Source organism: Ochlerotatus camptorhynchus, unplaced genomic scaffold (assembly GCF_037179485.1).
Source record: "Ochlerotatus camptorhynchus isolate MF236.1 unplaced genomic scaffold, CSIRO-AGI_Acam_v1.1 ptg000323l, whole genome shotgun sequence".
NCBI classification, from domain to species: domain Eukaryota; kingdom Metazoa; phylum Arthropoda; class Insecta; order Diptera; family Culicidae; genus Ochlerotatus; species Ochlerotatus camptorhynchus.
The window spans coordinates 1,544,905-1,559,652 of NW_027040811.1; the positions used below are offsets into that span (position 1 = coordinate 1,544,905).

General features: G+C 44.4%; 1 protein-coding gene across 1 annotated transcript; it reads left to right on the forward strand.

Annotated features, from left to right (window-relative positions):
- The first annotated feature begins 4,378 nt into the window (after positions 1 to 4,378).
- Positions 4,379 to 6,251, forward strand: LOC135707919 (synaptic vesicle glycoprotein 2B-like). The gene is made up of 4 exons (XM_065229837.1): positions 4,379 to 4,548; positions 4,610 to 4,934; positions 4,995 to 5,969; positions 6,035 to 6,251. The coding sequence occupies exons 1-4, from the start codon at positions 4,473 to 4,475 to the stop codon at positions 6,249 to 6,251; spliced, it is 1,593 nt and encodes a 530-aa protein (XP_065085909.1). The 5' UTR covers positions 4,379 to 4,472.
- Positions 6,252 to 14,748: the final 8,497 nt, after the last annotated feature.

Consider the following 14,748-nt stretch of genomic DNA (forward strand, 5'->3'; position numbering starts at 1 on the left):
CGCGTATATTTGGCCATGTGCCGACCAGAGGCTGCTAGATGGTCCGCCTCTACATTCCCCCGAACACCACAGTGCCCTGGGATCCAAACGAATGTTGTGTTATTTGGTGCATGTTCCTGGATCGCCTGGATCCAGGGGTGTCTACTCGTTTCGGACTCAAGGGCAGCAACCACACTGGTGGAGTCGGTGAAGATGGCTATCGGTCGTTCATCGGAGGTGGTGGCAGCGATGAAAGCCGCGGCGGCTTCGACGGAGAATATCGAACACTGGTCTGGCAGTCGATGACATTCGCTGAGATTGGGACCACAGATCCCGATCCCCACCTTCCCCTGAGCGACCGAGCCATCGGTGTATCTGATTGAGTATCCTTCGTATTTTTGTTTTTGAAGGTGTAGGACCGTTTGTGCCACTGCTAAAGGGTTGGAATCTGCTTTAAACTTATTTTTGATTGTAGGGTCGGTTCGAATTTTTGGCAGGCTCCAACCCCTGGCTCCACACCAGTGGACCCTGGACACCGGTGGGAGTACTTGGTTGGATGATTCTCTGAGGAGTTGGTTAGCCTCAACGAGGAGGAAACCTTCCTTCCTGCTACCGGACGTGTTTTCACAGTGGCTGATGGCTCGATGGCAGATTGTTTTGGTTATGTACCTGTTGAAGGGGAGCACTCCGCCCTCGATACAGGCAGCTATTCCAGGAGTACCTGGGAGGAGGCCCGATGATAATCGTAAGGCTTGCTGGTAGACGGGTGCAAGTTTTTCCACCAGCAGAGGCATTGCGAGGTAGGTTGCTTCAATCCCGTATGTTAGGCGTGAGTTTATGATAGCTTTTGCAACGTTCAGACGAGTCTGCCGGTTGGCATTTGGGTGGTGCCCAGCCAGAGTTTTCAGCAGGTTGATTCGCTGTTTACAACTGCTTTTAACCTCGTTGAAGTGCGGGCCGAATGTGAGGTGACGGTCGAAGCAGACTCCGAGGATTCGAATGGTTTTATGGAATGGGACTGGTTTCCCGTTGATGAGGATCTTGGTGCTCAAGACCTTGTGATTGGTCGAGCATACGTGTGTATACCCGCTTTTGTTTGCGGAGAGCTGAAATCCAACTGACGAAGCCCAGGTTGATACGTAGGCGGTGGCTTGTATAAGTTTTCTTCGTAATGCTCTGACTGTTGCTCGGACCACCATGAGAACGATATCATCAGCATATACAAATATAAGGACTCCTTGATGATGAAGATGCTTCATCAGCACCCGTCAGCACGTCGTCGACGTAAATACCTCTAATAGCTTTCTGGACTGCATCCGGAAATTGTCTTTGATGGGAGAGCAGCACCCGTCAGCACACATTTTGTCTCTAGATACGAAGCGCTCTTGGTACCGTAAATAACGGTATTTAGGCAATATTCCTGGATCGGTTCGTCCTCTGACCAGCGCCACAAGATTCGGATGTAGTTTCGATCTTCGTCGTTGAGCAGCGCCATTCGATACATATGCTTCACTTCACCAGCGAGTACCACTGGGGGAAACCGGAACAGTAGGATGTTGACCAAAGAATTCTGCAATACAGGGCCCGCCGGAAGGATTTTGGTGAAGCATCGTAAACCACTCTGCACTTCGTCGTCGAGCTATCTTCCTTTAAGAAAACACAACTCTTCGAAGCTAGTGTAGTGGCGAGACTCATGTGCCCGAGGTCGATGTACTCTCGCATAAAGGAATAGAACTGTTCTTTTAAATTGGGACTCCTTTCCAATTTGCGCTCGAGATGTAGCAGTCAGAAGTAGGGCTCTCCAAGTACGGGGGCCGAACGATATATTTTCCGGAACTATCGCGAATCGTGTGCTTTGTGAAATGCTTTGAATTCGTGTGCTCCTCCAGTTCCCAGAATTTGTGGAGTTGATCGGAGAAAGGATCAGTGGAAGCCATCAGTAAGCACGAAGGAGCATTAGTGCGTGGTTGATTATCACAGTGTTCTGTAGTACAGGAAGGCAGTCGTCCGAAGTAAGTTAGATGTTTCCAGGCTCAAGAATCTGGATGAAAAGTTCGTTGCCGAGAAGGATGCTGATTTTTCCTGGATGGTGAAATTGGGGATCAGCCAACTGAATCGATCCATAAATTGGCCAATATGCGATATTGATTCGCTTTAGTGGGAGCTCGGAAGTTACTCGCTCCAGAATAATGCACCGCACTACATTTTGATAGTCCGATTTGCGTGACCGTGAAATTCTGCAATGTCACCGTGGTAGAAATACTTCCGTGGTAGAAATACCCAACTTCTTACACAAATCCTCAGTGATGTAGCTTGTGTGGGATGCGCAATCAAGGAATGTTCGGCAGGTATGCAAACGCCCGAACTTATCGATGACGTTGATAGTAGTGGTTAAGAGAAGAACGTTGGTGTCCGTCGAATCGATCGACAAGCTTTGGAGTAAAATCAGCGTTTGCGACATTGAGGACAAACCAGATGAAGTGGTTGTGGTCGCTGTACTGCTTGGTGGCGTTGAAGATGCTGTCGGTTGGAGTGCCTCGTGCAGACGAGTATGATGTGGATCATTACATAATATCCGACAGCTGCCGGACCGGCAAGGTTCACCGGAATGCTGCTTTAGGTAGTTCTCACAGAGCTCATGCCTACGGATAAAACGGAGTCGATCATCGGAACTGACGTGGAGAAACTTACCACACTGATACAGTTGATGCGGTGATTTTGCACACAAAAACGCACATTGGTGGCGGAGAATGGTACCCGATGGTGATGAGAGCTGTTGGTCCCCGGATAGGAGTGGTTTGATGAACGATTTCTTCTGGCGAATCGGCTGAACGGATTTCAGAGCACAACTTTGCGCATCAACGAACTTCGGGAACTTCTCCAAGGTAACTTCATCGTCGTTGAGCTCCGAATTTTTTCTGACACCACAACTGCTTGCTTTCAGAATCTAGTTTCTTGGCCAGAATGTAGCGATGAATGTGCTGTGCAGTGATTTCGAGCGGCTTGTTGCATCTAGGATTCAGTCCACCCCACACGACAGAAGTTTCGTCAATGTTCCCACCAATATTTTCATGTCAATACTTTCTACAATATTTTCAGGGTCGCTTCTCACTAACATTGATGTATCCGATGGAATATTCCGAGTCAAATCACAACCACCTTGACAAAAGTTGCCAAGAAACAGGCACCATCTCCTTTAGTCAAACAGAAGGGGAAAATTAGGGGAAATATTGAAACATGAAATCAAACTTTTCTGATTTTGCTCATTAATATTTTCGTCGTCAATATTTGCATCAACATGATTGTCAATACTACCCTACTCACATTTCTCAATCCGCATCGAATGTCCGTACAGAAAAAAATGCAGATTTTTATTAATAGTAAAAAAAATTGAGATTAGTGACGTTTAACGCACGCACCCCAACAAACATTTAATGCTGAATAAGAGCTTATTCAGGCAAAAATATACTTCTTCAGCTAAAAAATGGCTTATTCAGCTTTTATTCAGCTCATATTGTTTGTTGCGACACTAGCGGGTTCATCGCCGTGTAAAGTTGTTTATTGTTTTCCTGTCTTCTTCTTCTTCTTCGCATTTCAAGCTTATTGCATTTCACATATTAGCTTATTACGTGCTCTCAACTTAGTGTTCTAGATGCACTTCCACAGTTATTAATTGAGAGCTTTCGATGCCTGTATCATTTTTGCATTAGTATAATTGTGTGGCAAGTCCAATCATACTTCTATGCCCAGGGAATTCGAGAAATTTTCCAACCCGAAAAATTCCTAGACCGGACCGGGAATCGAACCCAGCCACCTCCAGCATGGTCTTGCTTTGTAGCTGCGCCTTTACTGACTGAGCTAACCCAAGTAACATTGCAATGTTTATCGAGGTTTTAAAGCATGCTACAAGACTAAATGACGGTTTTCAGAACCCTTATAAAACCAAAATTGTTACTTGGGAAGGGAGGCCCCTCTGGCTAACCTAAAAAATGTATGAAATTTGTTATGTATTTCCCTCGCAACCAATACAACCGGACGTGAAAATCTCTATGGACCACATCCCCAACAGTTAAGCACACGGACCAATCGTCAACAACAGCCCCGTTAAGGCTTGGCAATCTAAAAATACATAGCACACGGTCAATACTGGGAAATTCAAGCTGCTTACATCTGTTCCCGAGCGATAAGACATGACAGTGAATAAGCCGGAAAGTTTTGATAGCCCTATCTGTCCGGAATAAATCACTCTCGACGGGAGTCCGCGCAGATAGCAAAATAGGTTCGCGCCTCGAATTTGTTGCGTTGGATACACATTCAGTTCACGATCAAGCTCAATTTGTGCGGATATTCAGATTACTCCGTTGCAAAAACAACGTCGATCAACTCTATAAACCGCGAGATAAAACAATGTGACTGCAAGTCAGTGTTTATGTGAAACTTAAAACAGTTCAACGAAGACTTCAACTCGAGCGGATCAACACCGGACGATCATCATGGATCACTCCAAACCGACGACTGCCGTGACCAACGAGAAGGGTGTAACCTTTGACGATGCTCTCTCCATGGCCAGTAAGTAGACCACATTTTACACTTGATGATCCTTCAACCTTCAACCTATGGACTGTTCCAGAATTCGGCGTATGCAACATCGTTCTGATGGCCATTTCCGGGACGATCCTGGCAGCCTTCCTGCTCGAAACGTTGGGCATAAGCTACGTGATCGCCGTAGCCGGGTGCGATCTGCAGTTGTCAACCCAGGAGAAGGGAAGTCTCAGTGCCGTGGGTTTCCTGGGAGTCATTGTCAGTTCTCACCTGTGGGGCTTCCTAGCGGATACCCGCGGCCGCCGGAAGGTGATCGTGCCGACGCTGTTGCTGACATTCGTAATGACGGTCATATCCAGTTTTATGACCAACTTTTGGTTGATAACCTTCTTCCGATTTTTGGCCGGAATTTTGTGAGTATTGAGAGTAGAAGGAAGTTGATCTTTGATCATGATCATGGTGGTTGATTGCAGCATTTCTGGATCGTCGGCCACGATTTACGCCTATCTGGGTGAGTTCCACAATCAACAAAACGGTTCGCGAGCCATCATGGGAGCGTCTTTCGTGTTCGGTTTGGGATGCATTCTGCTCCCGGGCATTGCCTTCGGCGTGATCAATCAAGAATGGGAGCTCCTGATCAGTCCACTAGGTATTATCTACCGCCCATGGCGGTTGTTCTTGGTAGTCTGCAGCATTCCCGGCCTGATCGCGGGTTTCATCTTGATCTGGTTTCCGGAAAGTCCCAAATTTGTGCTCATGCAGGGGGACGTCACACAAGCGATCGAGACGGTTCAGTGGATTCATCGATTCAACTGCGGTAGGAAGGTGGAACCGCTTCCGATTGAATCGATACTCGGTGAAACGGAGGCTCAGCAATCGAAAGATCGTCGGGCCGAGTTGAGCAGAACGAAGGGAATCTCTGCGTTGGCAAAACTGGTTTGGAACCAGACGGCTCCGCTGTTCATGGGATCGTTCCTGAAGAAGACCATGATCGTGTGCTTCCTTCAGTTTGGTACGTACCTAACCTCACACGGAACGTACATGTTCTTCCCGAGTATTTTGAATCAGGTCATGGAAGCTCGGGAGACCGGTCAGGATCGTTTCAGTATTTGCGAAGTTGTTTACGAGCGGGGAAATTTCAGCACTACGGAGCTGGATGCCGATGAAACGTGTCACCAAACGTTGGATGTGACCATTTATGAAATGTCGTTCATTTTGGAAGTGATCTACGCTCTAGGGTTCGCCATTATCGAAATGATCATCAACACCGTGGGAAGGCTGCCGATTTTGGTGTTTGTGTTTGCTGGCTGTGGCATCGCGGGGTTACTGATGACTTTTGTGGACATCCCAATGCTCGCTGTCTGGTGCTACATGATACTGGTGATGTGCGGCTTTGCGGGCAGTATAGTAAACGCGATCACGGTGGACCTGTTTCCGACTAATTTGAGGTAAGGATCGTGGTGAGAATTCGGGGTATCAAACTTTTCTGAACGATGTGATTCTACAATTCTAGGGCAATGGCCGTCTGCATATCGTCGATGTTTGGCCGTCTGGGAGGAGTTGCCGGCGCTAATTTGTTTGGTTTGCTGCTGGAAACCCGGTGCGAGCTGACCTTTGCCATCCCCGGAACGCTATTGATCGCCTGCGGGCTGCTGTCGTTCTTTATTCCGAATATCTATAGGCGAGGCACACGGCCGGAAATGAGACACAGCGTTTCTTCCAGAGTGTGATCGATGTATTATTATGATAAAAAAGGGTTTCTTCCTGAAAACTGAATTGTATTTATGATTGGAAATCAAAGGAAACTTACAGCGGGTGATTGTGTTTTGCGGGCAGCGTAGCTCGAACTAACATTTTCAACGACGGGAACATTCACAGCTTTTGAAGCACTAATTAAATGCCGCTCGAGTTTGCGATCAATTAATTCGTATGCCTATCGTCACATGAATTAATTGGTTGGACTCGATTCGGCAGAGGCAAGCGTTTTTATTTGTAGATGTAGGAGGACACCATTTACTGTCATCTGATTGAAGCGCTGAGATATACGAACAACCGATTGTAGTATAAAAAAACAGCATCCACTTTAGAATGTACCAAAGAAACGGGGAAACAAGCAGGAAAATTACAATTCAAATGATCCGTACGTACTTTAATATTGCCATTTTGTCATGAAAATGATTTTAAAGTCGTTCAATGCACTATGGGCCAGGAATGCAATCTAGCGGGATAACTTCGAAACGAAGCATTTCCTTGACTTGGTGTATTCAGCAAAGCTTCTCACAATAGTTAGGAGTCCTAGCTTAGGACCATCTATTTACATTAGCAGACAGTTTGATACTCATGCGCATAGATGAATCTAACTTTATACTCTGACATTCTGGAAACTTGACATCTTAGACAAAGTTGTTCATCTTAACAAAATAAACAGCTCTTCAATAGACGTCAACATTCCACAGCCTACTGTTTTAGAGTTATTTGGAAAACAAGAAATATTTCTCGAAAAAACTGTTTTTCCAATATATTTTGATAGTTTCATTAACAACCAGGTAAGTTTATTTTTTTTCCTGATGTAAATATACTAAACACAAAACTTTTGCTAAGATATAAAGATTTTGAAATTTGATGTTGCGAGACAGAAGGGGGTCTTATGAAGGCCAAATCTCAAGTCTCAAACTATAATGTCTAAAATTAGCCACATGCCCCAAACAACCACTAGAACGGCTCATTGTGAAATCCGGGATGTTCAGTTGATCATCGCTACTTGAATCGCTGAGAGTATCTGCCGAGTTTTCGTATTCTGAATCCACCATTTCAGTTAACAACCTTGGCGCGGCTGTTTTAACTAACTTCTGTTATTAGTCACCTCTTGCCAATAATTCGCCGATCGGCCGCTTATTTCTACATCCTGCCTTGCGCTGGTTTTCTATGTGAAGCATGGTCTTCCAATTGTCTTCTTCACCGGGATTACGTGTATAGGGCTCTCCTGATAATCTGTTGTGTAATCTGTAATGTTTTTAAAAAATTGAATGATGTTCTATCCCTCTATCATGGCTATATGTTGATCCAGCGTGCAGATAATTAATATCGTTCAAAAAAAGAAAATTGCCACTCGATCAAACCAAATTCAAAGATAGTAGGGTAAACGCTCCTATAGTTATTATTATTATTTTTTTTTATATTATTATTATTATTTGATATAATTCATCTGACACTTTTTTGTCTTAATGAATAACATAATTTAGGGTTCATACAAATATACATAAATAAAATTACACAAATTTAGTCAAGTATTACGAAAATGGTCAGTAAACCGTCGTTGCAGCGTGGACACCGGTACGTTGAAGTCGAATAAATGAAAAACTTCATCAAAGGTAGCTGACATAAATCTAACCGGATCATGCTGTCCATATAGGGTATTGCGGGGTTCAAACTGTAGGAAATTTCGTCGTCGTAGTAAACGTTCGGGGGCGTAGATATTCATTCTTGCTAGTAAGGATGGTGAATCAATGTCATTCCTGAGGATTTTAACGACGAACATCGCTTGAGCAACTTGACGTCTATTTTTCAGCGTTTCTATTCCGAGTAGTTGACAACGATCCTGGTATGGTGTCAGATGCTGAGGATGACGCCATGGAAGGTTCCTGAAAGCATAACGTACAAACTTCCTCTGTACAGATTCGATTCGTGTAATCCAACTATCGTGATAAGGACACCAAACGATTGCTCCAAATTCCAGAATTGACCGTAGTAGAGCACAGTACAATGACCTCAAACAGAAAACATCACGAAATCCACTAGCAATTTTCATAATGAATCCAAGCTGCCTGTTTGCTCTAGAGATGATGTCATCATAGTGGAACCGGAAAGTGAGTTCTTGATCGAGACTAACTCCCAAGTCTCGAATACGTTGTACCCGCGCTAGAGGTTGCCCGGATAACGAATATGGATATACGATTGGCTTGAACTTTCTGCTGAACGTGATTACCTGACATTTCTCGATGCTGAGAGTCATACAGTTCCTTGTGCACCAGTTTTCGAAGGAATTCAAGATATTCTGCAGTTCGAGACAGTCTTCAAAGCTGTTTACAATGACGTAAACTTTAGCATCATCAGCATAGAAAAGTCGCACTCCCGGTGGCCGAATCAGTGACACATCGTTGATAAACAAGGAGAACAACAGTGGTCCCAGGTTGCTCCCTTGTGGTACGCCAGATTGATTAACGAACATCTCCGATTGACTTGAACCGATTTTTACACACAAGGATCTGTTGGTTAGGTACGACCTGAACCAATCCACTGAAGCAGACGTTACACCAATCTTCTCCAGCTTCTTCAGAAGGATGTTATGATCAACCCGATCGAAAGCAGCCTTCAGGTCCATGCAGACAGCGTCCATCTGCTTCCCAGAATCGACTGCTTGAATGCACAGAGAGATAAATTCAGCAAGGTTTGTAGCAACTGACCTTTTTGGATAGAATCCATGCTGATCAACCGAAATGTAATGTTTAGAGCGGACAAAAAGAACGTCGTTCACGATGATTTCAAATACCTTTGAACATGCACACAAGGACGTTATGCCACGGTAATTGCTGACATCTCGTTTATCCCCCTTTTTGAAAACTGGAAACAAGAATGATGATTTCCAATTCGAGGGAAACACTCCTTGTTGAAACGAAAGGTTGAAGAGTTTCATCAAAGGTTGACATAGCGCAGAAGTACATCTTTTCAGCATCGCTGAAGGAATTCCGTCAGGTCCAACAGATAGCGAGAATTTCAGTTTACTTATTGCCCTCGCAACCTCATTTTCATCGATGTAGAAATTGTCGAAGTCCAAGACGTCCTGTGGAGTATCTCGAACTGCCTCTTCAACTTGAGCAGGTTGCGCAGCGAAATTATTGAAGGACAATTTGAATTGGGATGCAAAGAGTTCACATTTTTCAGCAGTTGAGTCAGCAGAGAGATTTCCTAGATACATTGACGAAGGAAGACCCTCTTCGTTACGTTTAGATTTGACAAACGACCAAAATTGCTTCGGGTTGGTACGTAGGTTGCGCTGCATCCGAATTATGTACCGAGCGTACAAGAAACGGTTGTGGTTCCTGTATGCTCGGCTTGCACGATTGAACTGTAGTTTTAAGTGCAACGAACGACTGCTGCAATATTTTCGAAGGCCCGAAGAACGGTGGCGTTTAAGCATTCGCAAGCGATTGGTTGACCAGGGTGGTTTCTGTGCAGCTCCAGCAAGAGGTACATGTTCAGCGATAATACTGCTTACAGCGTTCGTGAAAAAATCCACAGCATCATCCAAGTTCTGGAATGAATTAAGGTAACTCCAATCGATAGCAAGTAGAGCTTGATTCATCGCAGCAAAATCAGCCTTTCGGAAATTGAAACTGGTGTTATCATGCACCGCTTCGTATGAAACTGGGACCGTATGGGATAATGCAACCTCTATGGCTGGATGATGAATATCAATAGAAGTCAGTGGTTCGATGGCTTCTGAAACCGTACAATTAGGCAAAGTGATGTCATTTGCAAGTATTAGATCGAGGATGCGGCCTTTTGAATTTGCAATCTGGTTGAGCTGCGATAATCCATGCAAGTTGAATCCGTCCACCAATGCGCAGCTGGCGGTTGAAAGACGGGAACGATCCATGTCCACAGAAGAGTAACCGTTTTCATTTGATATCCAAAATACGTCTGAATGATTGTAATCGCCAAACTGAAGAGCCAAGTCGTTAGCTCCTAGACCAGCGGCGACCGCACCAATTGAGTCTATGTGCAGTTGAATATCGTTGAGATCGTTTTTCCGATCGGGTGGAATATAAATAACTCCGCCGCTGATGATGCAACCATTCATATCAATTCTCACCCAAATTTGCTCTAGTGATTTGCAAATGGTTGATGAATCTAAACAGCTACTAAGATGTGTAGAAACAGCTATGAGAACTCCACCTCCACGATTTTTTTACTGTTGAGTGGTTGGCGGTCAGTTCTAAAGACAGAAAAATTATTCCTGAATTGCTGCGATGAAAAGATGCACTCGTCAAGCCACGTTTCCGTCAAAACAATGACATCGTATTCTTTTTCGCCAACAGCCAGGTAGAAGTCGTCAATTTTTGTCCTTAGTCCACGCACGTTCTGGTAGTAGATTCGCAAGTTTTGGTGGAGATCATCAGAGTGGCGAGTTGCTGAGCTGGAACATGCAGGCACATCAGGCAATGGAACAGTTCTATTAAACGCATACTTGCCAGTGTCAGGAGGTTGGAAGACCCCGTCACCATTCTCAACCACAGGGCCAGAACGACTGAGGCGACTGGAACCAGCTTGCACGACTGGGTCAAGAGGGCTAGGGGCTTCCATAACGCAATAGGCAGTGCGTTCTGGTATCGGTGATAGGCCATTAGAGATGTCATCGATGCATGGAGTAGAACATTCACTAGGTTCGCCGTGTCTGCATCCAATATCGTCAGGCGAAGGCAAGATGCAGTGTTCTTGCAATCCTTCTGAAGTGGAAGGTTGGAAGACCCCGTCACCAAGCTCAACTGCAGGGCCAGAACGTCTACGATGGCAGCAACCAGCAAGCGCGACTGAGTCGAGTGGATCAGGGGCTTCCATTAGGCAACAGGCCGTGCATTCTGGTTTGGAGAGTTTATTCGTGTGATGATAAGCTTTGATGAAATCGGAGAGGCGAAAAGCTGTGCTGGAACACGAAAAGTCATCAGGCAATGGAATGATTTTATCGAACACATACTTGCCTGAAAAAGGAGGTTGGAAGCCCCCATCACCATTTTCGACCGCAGGTCCAGAACGGCTAAGATGACAGGAACCAGCAAGCGCGACTGGGTCGATAGGCTTAGGGGCTTCCATAAGGTGCATCTCTTGATAGTTGCGATACGTTAGAAGCGTTAGGTTCCTATATTTGTGTATTGAGTCTCCATGCCCGTGATGTGATGTCCGATTACCACTCGATTAATCGAGCTAATCGATTATCTGTTAAAATAATCGATTATTCAATGGCTCGATTATCTGCTAATTGATTAATTGGCTTCGATTAATGTACGATTATTTATATATTCATTGGAAGTAGGATTTGAATTTATTTTAGTGTATATAGACTTTAACTATTTTGTTTGTATTACTACATACGTGAAGTTAACGATTTACATATTCGAAGATACTAAGCGTCAAATAATAAGGCTGTTATTAAGTGGCCATTTTTATAAAGACTGGAACGCACAAAAATTGGTCGACAAAAAAAATCGTTTCTTTCAGTGAAATTCATATCACAAAAATCTTCATTTTTTTGGTTGCTCCAATTCATATATTTAAAGGAAAAAATGTTCGTTTATTCTTTTGGTTTGCCAAATCCGAACTGCAGTGCCTTCCGCTCAACCCCTTCCATTAAATTTTGCACAGTGGTCTCATCGACCTTATTCGCCGCCGAACGCCAGTTAGATTTAAACTGCTGCTCGTTTTCCATGGATTTATTAGTTTTTTTTTAGATTCCGTTTGATCAAGGCCCAATACCGTTCGATAGGGTGGAGTTTTGGACTGTTGGGAGGGTTGTGGTCTTTGGGTACCACAACCACGTTGTTCGCATCGTACCACTCGATTGCCTTTTTTCCCAAGTCCGGCCAGGTCTATTATGTTGCTTTAGGAATGGTAGCAGCCGCTTTTCCAGGCACTCCTGGACGTAGATCTCTTGATTGATGGTTCCCGTAGTAATGAAAATGCCGTTTTTTAGACCACACGTGCATATGGCCTGCCAGAAGAGATATTTTTTCGGAAACTTCGATAGTTTGATGCCCAAGTAACCAACAAGCCCGCTAATTCACCTTTTTGCAATATGCGGCTAATGTAAAGCTTAGCTGCCCTATGTTAGCCGTGTATCAGTCTTATATTGCAAAAAGCCGAAATAGCGGGCTTTTTGGTTACTTGGGTGGTTTTGAAAATTTCAGAAACCTTCCCTTTTCCTGATGCGGTAAAAAAACTCCTGTCCCGGAAGCTGCTTGAAATCCGCCTTCACATAAGTTTCGTCGTCCATGACGACACAGTCGAACTTTGTGAACAGATTCAAATACAGCTTTCGGGACCGCTGCTTTGCCGACGTGTTTTGTTTGTAATCTCGGTTCGTCACCTTCACTATCTTAAACTTCGACAACCCGGTTCGTTTCTTGGCCCGCTGCTTGGGACCGAAGATAATACCAGAGCTGAGCCAAAAAGTTGAGCTCGTTTCTTCGGGACCTTCTGGTCTTAGAGTTACCTCTATGGTAGTATGGGAGACATTGAGCTTGCCAGCGACGTCCCGGATGGAGAGGTTAGGATTCCGCTTATATTTCACCGCCACCTTCTTCGTCGTCGCTGCCACGTCCGGATTACGATTGTCACCGCTTCCAGGCTTCCTCTACGGCTTCCTAGCGGTCAACAGATGCTCCCGAACACTTTTAACACGTTTGTCACGGTCAATTTGGCCACATCCAGTAATTTTGCCAACTTGGCGTGTGAGAACGTCAGATTCTCTTGATGCGCAAGCAAAATTTTGACACGCTGCTCCTCTTGCTTGGACGTCATTTTGAAAACTGGAGAGCAAACAGTGAAAATTCATCATAGCAACCATTGTATATACACTCAGCTTCCAAATGCAGCATTTCAGGTTTTTTTCATATGCACTTTTAACAGAAATACACCAATTTGAAGTTGACCAATTTTTGCGCGTTCCAGACTTTACAATAGATGAGGAGAGATAATTCCGTTAGAGTACGGCAGTGTGAAAATTGTATATAGAGAGTAGAAAGCGAGCAAGAACAACTTTGAGGAAGGTACAAATCGGATTGATCATCTCTCTTTACCAAACTCCCCAGTTGGAGAGGGATGGCGAGGGATGTCCCCCACGCCACCACTGGCAAAAAGAGATGATCACCGATTTGCTCATGTACCTACGATGTGTGGAAACAGTTCTATCGATTGTACCGCACTCAAGTCGTTATCTGAAAGAAGGCATGTAGTCGTAGGTTTGGAAATTGCAGCTATTGTTGCCTCTACCACTGTACGTGCTCCTGTCATCGTCATCTATCGTATAAAAATGACCACTTTAAGTCTATTGACGCTTAGCATCTTTAACTATGTATGTAGAACTTGCCACCAAGCCAATAGAGCATCGATTAAACTATGTTTCATCCCAACTTGAAGTTCAGAACGTCTATTCTCTAAAGCAGGTCAGACAATAACAAAGTTGAGAAACCGTTTGTATGGCCCTCATCTCAGACTATTTCTGGATATACTATTGGAGAAGTTGTTTGTTTCGAGTAGTATTTTTTTCGGGCAATGAGATTGCAGTCCAAAGTCAAAATCAATTCGTTATAAACATGCAAGTTGTCTTTTCTCTCACTATTAATCTAATAAAAACGTTAATAAGAATTAAAGAGTAAAAGCGTATTTTATTGAATTGTTATACCTATCTCGAAACAATAATTTACACATGATCCAAGGATGAATAATCAACATCTGGCTTTCTGAAAGACGTTGGTTTTCTTTATTATCAGAGAGTATTAACATTAATCGATTATTTCTTGTCTTATTATTAAAAAAATGTAATCGATTAGTTGGGAAAATCGGACATCACTTATATAGGTACCTAATGCTTCTAAGGTACCGCAACTATAGGAGCGTTTCCCCTACCTCTATGATGTCGCATTCCAAGGTCGGGAGTACTGTTCGAACGAGCAACGCAAGTACTGCAAGAGAAAAGAATCCAGATGTAGCCGACGGTTACCTACTCTCTGCAACGAAACGGTGTGGCAGAACGCTTCAACCGGACGTTGGTCGAGAGGGTGAGGACGATGCCGATCGATTCCAATATGCCGAAAAACTTGTGGTCGGAAGCGGCGCTAACAGGAACGTACTTGCTAAATCGTAGCCCAACTCGAGGGATACGTGACTCCTGCCGAATGCTGGTTGAAAGCGAAACCAGATTTTGGAAAGCCCCGTCTATTCGGCTGCAAAGCTTTTGGAGGAAACTGGACAAAAAGGTTGTGAGGCGGTGATGATCGGTTATGCCTCGAACGGATACCGGCTCTGGGATCAGACAACGAAGAAGGTATTCATTGCGCGTGACGTCAAGTTTGACGTTTCATGAGTCAAAATACGCCGAGAAAAATGTACCGCTGCTTATTTCCCTACGTTACCAGCAAGATGGGATAAGATGAAGATGATGATGCTATGAAG

Excerpts from the sequence above, each read along its gene's own strand:
- LOC135707919 (XM_065229837.1), top strand. The coding sequence starts at position 4,473 with ATGGATCACTCCAAACCGACGACTGCCGTGACCAACGAGAAGGGTGTA. Across the intron at positions 4,935-4,994 it reads CGATTTTTGGCCGGAATTTT|CATTTCTGGATCGTCGGCCA; the intron begins GTGAGTATTGAG and ends GGTTGATTGCAG. Across the intron at positions 5,970-6,034 it reads CTGTTTCCGACTAATTTGAG|GGCAATGGCCGTCTGCATAT; the intron begins GTAAGGATCGTG and ends CTACAATTCTAG.